The 11,370-nt window shown below is 45.1% G+C and overlaps 1 protein-coding gene across 1 annotated transcript; it reads right to left on the bottom strand.

The window, feature by feature from the left end:
- Positions 1–2,470: 2,470 nt before the first annotated feature.
- Positions 2,471–10,784, bottom strand: LOC122922714 (gastrula zinc finger protein XlCGF17.1-like). Its single transcript, XM_044273414.1, has 2 exons — positions 10,728–10,784; positions 2,471–4,359 (listed from the first exon to the last, which is right to left on the bottom strand). Exon 2 carries the CDS (start codon positions 4,286–4,288, stop codon positions 3,122–3,124), a length of 1,167 nt encoding a protein of 388 aa, XP_044129349.1. The 5' UTR covers positions 4,289–4,359; positions 10,728–10,784; the 3' UTR covers positions 2,471–3,121.
- Positions 10,785–11,370: the final 586 nt, after the last annotated feature.

Here is an 11,370-nt window from a genome sequence, read left to right on the forward strand (position 1 = left end):
AGTAATACTAAAGAAATTTATGCTTTGCTTAGTACTTCACATATTGTCGGCTACTAGACGCCTTATAGCTAAATACTGGAAGAGGCGTGACATACCGACTAGGTCTGATCTGTTCTCCAGTGTTATGGAGGTTAGACGTATGGAATATTTATCTGCGCTTATCAATAATTCTATGGATAAATTCCATAAGGTATGGCAGTCTTGGGACATGCTCACAGAGACTGATGACTAATTTCCTTTCTACCACCCCCCCATCCTTTTGTCTACCCTTTTGTGTCTTGTCCTGTCCTATGTTTATGATATTGATAATGTTTTTTGGCATTATGACTGCTCAGAAGTAGGCAGTTTTTGCTCAGATATATCAATACACAAAATGTAATTGGTGAAACTCGAATTGCCTGTTCTACATTTATGTGGCTTACTTGAAGTGTCACAGCCTGTTTATTTACTGCTCGCCTGATGACAGGCCGATTTGCTATGTAACTGTGTATGTTTCTCCTACTTTTATACTTACTTTAATAAAATACAATTATACAAAAAACAAACAAAAAAAAAACAAGAGGACTGACCTTTATGGGAATAGAATTGGTGAAGGGGAACTGGCGGGGAGGAGACACTGTAGCTAAGATGGACCGGCGGGAAGTGAGGTGGATATATGAGTTGGGTATGATCCAACCACAGGGTCTGAATGTAGAATTTGATTTGAAACAGTGCTTGGTGGAATAGGTCGATTCACCTTGCGACAATTCACACTCCAATATTGGAGTGAGTTGTAAAGTTGGGCCGCCTACTCGTACAGGATCGGTCAGTAAGAACCACGTGATGTTCCCTTGGCAGGACATTGTAGGATAAGGTTTCTATGAATGGACCTTTTGATGAATGAAATGTGAGATAGTGTAAAGTGGTAGATGTGAGTTATGAAGGAAGATGGTGGGACATTCATTTGATACATAATTTTCGGGTGATATAAGAGAAAATGGTAATGTTTTTAATAGCGATTTTATAGAGGTTTTATAATTAAGGAGAGGAAGGGGAGGGGTAATATGAGGATAGTTAAAGTCTTATGTGGGAGTTTGAGGTTACGCCCCCGAAGAAGCTTGGAGCGAAACCCAGGTCGGGCAGGAACATTAGGCTGTGATGTTTTATTGTTGCGTGAATTTTTACTTACACATATGAGTATAATAAAAAGATTTTATGTCAGAGTGAATGACAGTTCTTCAATATTGGAGAGACTTTAAAACCTTATAGGTATTACGTGAGAAGAGGAAAGAGGAGGAATACAAGATTTATAGACTGGTTTGATGTGCCTGCAATCCACCTGCGCTTGTGAGTATATCAGCTAAAAGGGCGGGTGAGCAGTATTCACAGTGCTTCACTATTGGTGCGGTTTCGATGTCTCGCAGGAGCTGTTGTGGAAGGAGGAAATCTGGTGAATCCGGTGTTTTACCTGTATACGTATAATTGGATGGTTCAACTCAAAGAGGTTACCTCATCTAAATATTAGGATTTTGCGCGGTCCTGCAGAAACGCATACAGACATTGTGAATTGAGCCCACTTCACGTATGGAACCTGCTGTGGCAACCAATTGAGGCAACGTATTGGAGTTTTTATTTTATTTATATTATAATATGATCCGAAACAAAAATCTCTGAAACCATGGCACATACAAAGATAACATGCAAGTGAAGGGTCTTTTATTTCATGCTCTGGGTATGATACTTATAGAGCCGACCCTAGTGTCTTGGTATATAAGACATAGATAAAGTGAACAATGGTGATGCTGTCGTGGCACATATACAAGACTTTCTTTTATCTTTAAGGAGGTTGTTCACCCCTGGTGGCCGTTATGGCAGAACCCCCAGCGTACTCAGACTTGCGCCTGATCCCCACCACTGGGTTTCGGCTCCTTCGCAGATCATGGGTCGCTCTGTGTGAACATGACTGGCCACAGCGGTGACGTGTCACCCATGCCTCATGTCACTGGGTCATGTGACACATGGGTGACAATTCACTGCTGCGGCCATGTGACCCATGTCAAACCATGTGGAGACCAGAGATGCAGTGGAGTGGGGAGCAAAGAAGCCAAGACCCATTGGTGAGGATCAGGGAAATGGCATCCCTTATGTAGGTCAAGCCTCACTGGGGGTTCGGCCTAAAAGGACCACAGGGGTGAAAAACCCCTTTAAAGGGAACCTGTCACGTTGAACACAGTGTTTGAGCTGCAGGCGGCATGTTATACAGCAGGAGAAGCTGAGCAGATTGATATTTAGTTTTATGGGAAAAGATTCAGTAAAACTTGTATTTCATACATTTAACTTCCTGCTCATTCTGAACTTTGACGTCAAGAAGGAGGTCCTATCAGTGACTGACAGCTATCTCTGTATGTGTAGTCATGGAGGGAAGGCTGTCAATCACTGATAGGACTGCCTCCTTGACATCAAAGTTCAGAATGAGCAGGAAGTTAAATGTATAAAATCCAAGTGATCTTTTCCCATAAAATTTTAGATCAATCGGCTCAGCTCCTCCTGCTCTATAACCAGCTGTCTGCAGCTCGACACCATGTTCACGACAAGTTCCTTTTAAAGACTAGTCGAATCATGATCAAGTACTGTATTAATATGTCCACATACATTATAAAACAATTATATGGAGTGTTGTTACTTCTCCGCATGTCACTCTGGACTCCCCCGCAGTGTGGGTGGAGGTGTGAATACAGTGATAAGAAGAAAGGTTCATGGGGGCAATTCATTCTCACTGCTCTGGAAGTAAACAAGGCTCTTCATCTATTCCCTATATCCCCAATACTTTTCCTCCATGGACCTGGTCACAGTGACCTCAAGGAAATATAATTCGGTTATCTAGGACAGTGTTTCCCAACCAGTGTGCCTTCGGCTGTGCGGGCATGCTGGGAGTTGTAGTTTTGCAACAGCTGGAGGCACACTGGTTGGGAAACACTGATCTAGGAGATCTGGGATAGTTACTTCCAAAAATAAACCTTCTTATTAAGCCTTTAAGATTAATGAATAACCTGTTATGCTAAAATATGTGAAAATAGTAGAAATCAGATAATTCATATGTGAAACCAAGATCTAATTTTTGTATAAAACTTTTCCCACATTCTCAACATGTATATGGCTTCTCTGCTCTGTGACTTCTCTTATGCTTAACAAGATTTGATTTATCTGAAAAGCATTTCCCACATTCTGAACATGAATATGGCTTTTCTCCTGTGTGTTGTCTCTTATGCTTAACAAGATTTGATTTATCTGTAAAACATTTCCCACATTCTGAACATAAATATGGCTTCTCTCCTGTGTGTCGTCTCTCATGAGTAACAAGTTCTGATTTTTGTGTAAAGCATTTTCCACATTCTGAACATGAATATGGCTTCTCTCCTGTGTGTCGTCTCTCATGTGTAACAAGTTCTGATTTTTGTTTAAAAAATTTCCCACATTCTGAACAAGAATATGGCTTCTCTCCTGTGTGAAATTTCTGATGTCTAAGAAGAGTTGATTTAACTGTAAAACATTTCTCACATTCTGAACATGAATACGGCTTCTCTCCTGTGTGATTTCTCTCATGTATAACAAGATTTGATTTAATTGTAAAACATTTCCCACATTCTGAACATGAATACGGCTTCTCTCCTGTGTGACTTCTCTCATGTATAACAAGATATGATTTATCTGTAAAACATTTCCCACATTCTGAACATGAATATGGTTTCTTTCCTGTGTGACTTCTAGCATGATTAACCAGATTTGATTTATTTATAAAGCATTTCCCACATTCTGAACAAGAATATGGCTTCTCTCCTGTGTGAAATTTCTGATGTCTAAGAAGAGTTGATTTAACTGTAAAACATTTCTCACATTCTGAACATGAATACGGCTTCTCTCCTGTGTGATTTCTCTCATGTATAACAAGATTAGATTTTATTGTAAAACATTTCCCACATACTGAACATGAATACGGCTTCTCTCCTGTGTGAATTCTCTCGTGTCTAACAAGATATGATTTATATGTAAAATATTTCCCACATGCTGAACATTGATATGCTTTCTCTCCTGCGTGAATTCTTCTTTGTGTAGGAAAACCTGAGCTTTTTGTGAACTCTTTACCACAATGAAATCTTTCACTCCCTTTCAGATTTGTATGTGTGGTAATATTGTGCGATTGGTCAGGAGAAGGTTCCTCATAATTAAGGGGATTATATGATAGATCTGTACTGTAAAGTTCTGGATATACATTAACGGGAATGAGGTTCTCCGTGGCAGAGCGCTGCATGATGTGCTCATCTTCAGCTTTATAATTTAATGACAATATGAACTTTCCCTCAGAATTCTTGCTGGGCTTTTCTGTGAAGATAAAAAATTTGAATATGTGTTATTTTGTTTTCAAACCACTTATGGGGGGATCTGTGGATGACACTGTTATGGAGGGGGTCTGTGGGTGACACTATTATGGGGAATCTGTGAATGACACTGTTATGGGGGATCTGTGGGTGACACTGCTATGGGGGGGATCTGTGGATGACACTGCTATGGGGGGGATCTGTGGATGACACTGCTATGGGGGGGATCTGTGGATGACACTGCTATGGGGGGGGATCTGTGGATGACACTGCTATGGGGGGGATCTGTGGATGACACTGCTATGGGGGGGGATCTGTGGATGACACTGCTATGGGGGGGGATCTGTGGATGACACTGCTATGGGGGGGGATCTGTGGATGACACTGCTATGGGGGGGGATCTGTGGATGACACTGCTATGGGGGGGGATTTGTGGATGACACTGCTATGGGGGGGATTTGTGGATGACACTGCTATGGGGGGGATCTGTGGATGACACTGCTATGGGGGGGATCTGTGGATGACACTGCTATGGGGGGATCTGTGGATGACACTGCTATGGGGGGGATCTGTGGATGACACTGCTATGGGGGGATCTGTGGATGACACTGCTATGGGGGGGATCTGTGGATGACACTGCTATGGGGGGGATTTGTGGATGACACTGCTATGGGGGGGATCTGTGGATGACACTGCTATGGGGGGGATCTGTGGATGACACTGCTATGGGGGGGGAATTTTGTGGATGACACTGCTATGGGGGGGATCTGTGGATGACACTGCTATGTGTGGGGGATTCTGTGGATGACACTGGCTATGGGGGGATCTGTGGATGACACTTTATGGGGGGGTCTGTGATGACACTGGCTATGTGGGGGGATCTGTGTGATGACACTGCTATGGGGGTGGATTCTAGTGGATGACACTGTCTATGGGGGGGATCTGTGGATGACACTGCTATGGGGGGGATCGGTGATGACACTGCTATTGGGGGGGATCTGTGGATGACACTGCTATGGGGGGGGATCTGTGGAGGACACTGCTATGGGGGGGATCTGTGGATGACATTACTGCTTATGGGGGGGGGGGGGATCTGTGGATGGCCACTGCTATGGGGGTGATCTTGTGGATGACACTGCTATGGGGGGGATCTGTGGATGACACTGCTATGGGGGGAATCTGTGGATGACACATATATAGCATCATCCACAGATCTCCCTTTCCCCCATAACAGTGTCCCTGTGTAAATACTGACCCCCAAACTCCAGTAGCAGGCAGGCCGGGAGCATAACTTCACTCACTACGTCACGCGCCTGCTCCGCCTGCTTCATTCATAAAGTGGAAGGCGCGTGACGTAGTGAGTGAAGTTATGCTTCCGGCCTGCCTGCTACTGGAGTTTCATAGTGAGTACTACAGAGGAATGCGCTACTACTGTAGAGGATGGCCATACTTTAACAAACCTCCCATGTCTACACTTTACATATAAAGACTGCGGTGAGAGGGGGCCCGGTGTAATAGAGTACAGTGACTGCATCGGGCCCCGCCGCAATTCCAACATCACTTGCCGGCCTCCAGCCCCTCCTCGCTGATACATCGCAGGCCGCGCTGTGCAGCATAGCAGCCGGCGATGTATCAGCGTCACCAGGGTAAAAATGGCAGCATTCGCCTTATAAGACACACTGGCATTCCTCCCCCCCCCCCCTCATGCCAGTGTGTCTTATAAGGCGAATGCTGGGGTGAGGGGGGCGGGAGTGCGTCTTATAGTGCAAATAAATACAGTACATGGTGCTTTTTTCTCCTTTTAACCTTTGTAAAAAGGAAAAATTGGAGGCTAAAGCAACTTACTCTTAGAAAAAATAAAAAAGGTTAATTTCTAATGTTAATTTGTTCTATGAAACACTTGTGGGGGCCAAACCATCACTACACCCCTAGATGACCTCTTTGGTGCGGGGTGTAGTTTTAAAAACAGAGTTATGTCTTGGGGTTTCAGGGGCATTTCAGGTTTGACACGGTCACTCCAGTAAAATCTGTATTTCAAAAGTGGTGCTCCTTCCCTGCTGCGCTCTGCTGTGTGCCCGAACAGCACATTACAACCACACATGGGTGTTACCGCACTCAGATGAAATGCTGTAACAATTTTGGGGGTCCTTTTTTACCTGTTAATGCTTGTAAAATTTTAAAATGTTGTGCTAAAACTACATATTATCGTTAACATGTCAATTATTATTTTGATGCCTCAGTGCTTAAACATTCTATGATAAACTTGTGGCAAAATGCTGACTGCATTCCTACATTAACTCCTTGGGGTTTACTTTCCAAAATGGGGCCTTTTGGGGGGTGTTTCTTATGTTTTAGCACCTTAAAGCTTCTGCAATCAAGAGATTGTATCTTAAAATCTTATGGAAAAAATGGGAGGCCCCAAAATCCACAAGGGTTTGCTTTAATTCTGAAGTCGGTATTTGAGTAATTGTTCTGTTGTTGGAAAGGACCATGCGAGGTCCCAAAACAGTCTCCAGTGTGGAATGAATAGCATGTAAATAGGAGTGCAAGACCATCAAAATGGGCACACAATAGGGAGAAGATCAGGTAGTGGCATTACACACCTGAAGACCTGGGGCTTGGTGACACACAGACCATGAGACCTCTACAGAAGGGCTAGAGTGAGCCATGGTCCATGGTCCCTTTAGAGTGGTACACCTCAGCTATAGACAAACGATTTCAGAAGAAGGTAGTGGATTTTGAGGCTGAAACACCCTTCCTGGGACCCTCAGGAATGACAAAGTAAGCTGTCTGAGAAAGAGGATCTGATGGGGAAGGGCAGAAAGAAGGCAGGAGGAGATCTATGCTGAGATAAAACCCCATAACCTGTAGTAAAATGGAGGGAACTGGCCAGAGGACGACCTTGTCTTGATGAAGGACCAAGATGTGTGAGCGACTAGACAAGACCGCCAACTCAGAAACCCTGTGGAAAGACGTGACGGCAACCAGGAAGGTCACTCACTAAGAAAGGAGACACAAGGAGATGTCCTGTAAGGATGGCTTTTCTCTTCTTTTCAGGAGTACTCAGATGAAGAAACCATTGTTTGGACAGTTGAACTCTAAGAGGTACCAGTTCCCTGGAACTTGAGGCCTTGTCTGCAGAGACATACTAATTTTCCTGCAACTTTGCTCACACTAAACTGTTCAAATCAGTAACTGGAGGCAGACCCTGGTCTATCACCCTGATAACCTAGCTAGTAAACAGACTTCAACCAGGTACTTGCCACAATATTGCCACTGAGGTGACATAATACATGGAAAATTAATGTTTTTAACCATACACAGCATTTAACTTGGTAACTGAAAATTTCAGCAGTAATTAACCCTTTGATCTGTGCCCCACTGGTGTATTGCACTTGAGATCCAGAATCGGGTAATCGCCATTGCTATTTTTTGGCACCCACAAACAGGTTGCAATAGAAACACTAGAACCGTTCATTTTCTGGTACCAGGACAATTACGTCTTGGAATAGGAGCATCTGAATGGCTTGAAGCAGAGTGAAGCCTTGGCTGGGAGGATGGACGAGCAGTCCAAAAAACAACAAGGGGAGGGGTGGAAGACAATTGTAGTTTGTTTTCATCCCAGATGGGATGTACCATCTGAAACATCAGTAAGTCAGATGTCCCAGACACACAACCCCCCCGCACCCCCCCCACTTACCCAAGCTGTCTTGGATGGGGGCTGAGCATCATGTGGAGACGGACTTTGAGGAGAAAGGCTTGGAGGTGCGAAGATGGGGGTTAAACTTCTGCATCTTATTCTGCTTCTGATGATAAGTCTTGTGTTCCCAAGACCTAGAGCTGGGAAAACGGCATAAGGAGCGAAAATAAGGTCTGCAAGGCTGGAACGTGCTGACCTGTTCTGTGGCAGATGGATGCTCCTGCCCCTCGCTGAGATTAGAAATGATCTCCTCAACACACTTCAAGAAAAGGCGAATGGAAGGGCTAGGAGTGCTTTTTTTTTTTTTATCGTCCGTGGACCAATAGGAAAGTCACAGAATCCTGTACATGGCGAGTAGTGAAAAGCGAGCCATTAGTCTGGCTGCTTCCACAGAAAATCTGTAGGGTAACGTCTCCAGGTTCTTTTGGAGATTTGCCTATGAGGATACTGCTGAGGAGACTGGAAGCCCATTCTGCGGTGTCCTGACTGCCCAAGTAGAAGCAAAGACGGGGTGGAAAGCTGCCCCAATGGCTTCAAAGGAAGACTTAGAAAAGGACTCCAATTTTCTGTCTCTTAGGTCAGAGAATGTAGTTGCCATGGGTAGAGCGATATGTCTAGTCAGGTGGCAAAACTGGAGAGTCTTTGATGGGAGGTGAGGACCACTTTTTAACGAGATCCTTGGGAAATGGGTATAAGAGGTCCAGACGTTTTAGCAAAGCATCAATAAGGGGAGTTCTACTCTTTATACAGAAAGGAATCAAATATGAGTGGTTCGGAAAAACCTTTGGAGAGCACCTTGAGCGTCAAAATGAAAACCCTTCTTGGGCGGAATAGGATTCCAAGAGGGTGTCAACAACTGCCAAAATCAGGCTGTCAATCATAGAGGAGATTTATTTTGGATGACTGCTTATCGTCTAGAACATGCTCTGCATCAGAAACCTCATCTTCTGAGAGGACCTGTTCTCTAGAGGACGCATCAGATACAGATTCCCTCAGGGGAGGATGCAGACGGGCTTCTTCCCTGACTTCTGACATGGCAAAGAAGAGGTTAACTTGCTATGCCTGCAGGAAGAGTTGAGGATAGCTTGAGCGATCCTATCCAGTCTATAGTGGTGTCGCCCCAAGAACATAGAAGAGAAGCTGCAGAGTCCCTCTAAGATGCAGGCCGCCAAGAAAGATCACTGATGTCTAGAAGTGAGGTGTGGAGAAGCTTAAGAGGAGGAGGAAGGAGGAGAAGAGGTGGAGTCAGGCAGTGGGGGAAAGAATCAGTGCCAGGAAGGAGGCCCCGGCCTCTGCGAGGCTGCAGCTCCAGTGGTGGGAAGCTTCTGTCCTTCATGGTCCTGCTCCTCCTCCAGTGGCCCTGATGCTGTGTGTACTGTGGGAAGAGAGCAGCCGGCCACCAGAGCCTCACAAAAAGGAGTAATAAGCGGATGTCCTAGGGAGCCATCACCCGGGCAGCAGAGACTGGAGAAACATTTCTGCAAACCTTGGCAAGCAGATAGGTAGAGCTGGTGGGCGGAGGGGCTCCTCGTGGCAGCCGCTGTGCCCCATGGTCTGTCCTGTGTCCCCCAGTGACATGGACATGAAATATATGCATTTGCTCCATTGTCTTCTGCTTTTTGTTCTTATGGGATCCGCTATGACGTGAGGAGGTTATTCTGCGTTCAGTACGAGAGCGGCGATGTCACGTTTATCATGTGTCATACTTCGCATCGCCTTCTGACCGCCAGAACTTTCTTATGGTCTCGTCTACAGAGCTGTGTGAGACCGAATCTTCTGCGGGGGGAGCTTTACTTTATTTTGGGGGGGGACACAAGTTTTTGGTCACTTTTTATTCCGTTTTTGGGAGAAGCAACGTGATAAACAACAGAGTCAGACGTTTCTCTTCGTTTACAGCTTTCACTGTGCAGGAAAAATACTTTTATATTTTATTATTTTGGACATTTTCAGACGCGGCGGCGGCGAAGCCTTTTAGGGTGTGTTTATGTTTATTTTTTATACGGGAAAGGGGAGATTTGAATTTCTAATATTTGTGTCTTTTTAACCTTTTCTAAAACATTTGACAATATGTGGAGGCGCATGAGACTGACGGGTGAACAGACAATCGCGGCCTCGAGATACCGGCTATCCCCGAGCCCTGTTATGGCCGGATGTGATATTCTGGGGTCGTTTAACTGTTTGCTCTCACTTTGAGTGTGTTTTTTAATAAACTTATTGAGTTGCACTTTGACCCCACTGTGGGCGTTCTCGTCCCCTTCTGTTTGTGTATTTCTGCCACATTGTGTCCGCCCTGTGTGTTTATTTCACCTGATGAGGGGGTCTTAAAGGAAACTGCAGCGCTCTCCAGCCTTGAATTTCAAGCAAGTTGCTTAAAAAAGACCACACAGGTCGAAACGTCGCATTTTTGCTGGTGAATAAACCTTTGGAAATTCAAGGCTGGAGAGCGCTGCAGCTTCCTTTACAAGTGCTTTTATATCTGGGGGAGTTCAGGACTGACTCCCAACATGGTTGGCACCACCACATCGAGGGACGGGATTTATCGTTTTTCCGTTGTGCTGCTACACTTTGTTTTTTTCAGGCGTCTTAAAGCAGTTTTCTAGGACTTCGATATTAATGCCCTGAAGGCACCAGGACAGAATCTGAAGTCACTTTCTCCATTCATGATTCCATACCTGTGGTGACATCTCCTGGAACGTCCTCCTCCACCTCACTCTTACACGGGGGAGCGCCCATCATCCGCTCTTCTTCATCCTCCACTTTAATATCAGTCACATATTCCCCCTGATTTGTCATCTGTAACAATTCAGGACAATACAGCAGACAGGTGGGAAATCTAACAGATCCACAGAAGAGACCCCCACAATCTATGACCCCTCTATGACTGCAGGACCCCCCTATATAGATGTGTATAGGGCTCAGCTCCATCTACCTGAGGGTTCTCTGGGAGCTTCTCCTCTGGACAGTCCTGGGAATACAGAGGACGGGGACATCTCTCTGGTGGATTTCTCCTCCTGGATCCATCTGTGAAGACACAAGCACACAGTGACTTAATACATAGCCTCTATTACATGTCACTGCACACACGTGTCTACACTGCACATGACGGGTCTTACCTTGTGATAGAAGAGGCTGGTGCTACTCCATTACATTTCACTGCACACACGTGTATACACTGCACATGACGGGTCTTACCCTGTGATATAAGAGGCTGGAGCTCCTCCATTACATGTCACTGCACACACGTGTATACACTGCACATGACGGGTCTTACCCAGTGATATAAGAGGCTGGTGTTCCTCCATTACATGTCACTGC

This window comes from Bufo gargarizans, unplaced genomic scaffold (genome assembly GCF_014858855.1).
Source record: "Bufo gargarizans isolate SCDJY-AF-19 unplaced genomic scaffold, ASM1485885v1 fragScaff_scaffold_65_pilon, whole genome shotgun sequence".
NCBI lineage: Eukaryota > Metazoa > Chordata > Amphibia > Anura > Bufonidae > Bufo > Bufo gargarizans.

Excerpts from the sequence above, each read along its gene's own strand:
- LOC122922714 (XM_044273414.1), bottom strand. The coding sequence starts at position 4,288 with ATGCAGCGCTCTGCCACGGAGAACCTCATTCCCGTTAATGTATATCCA.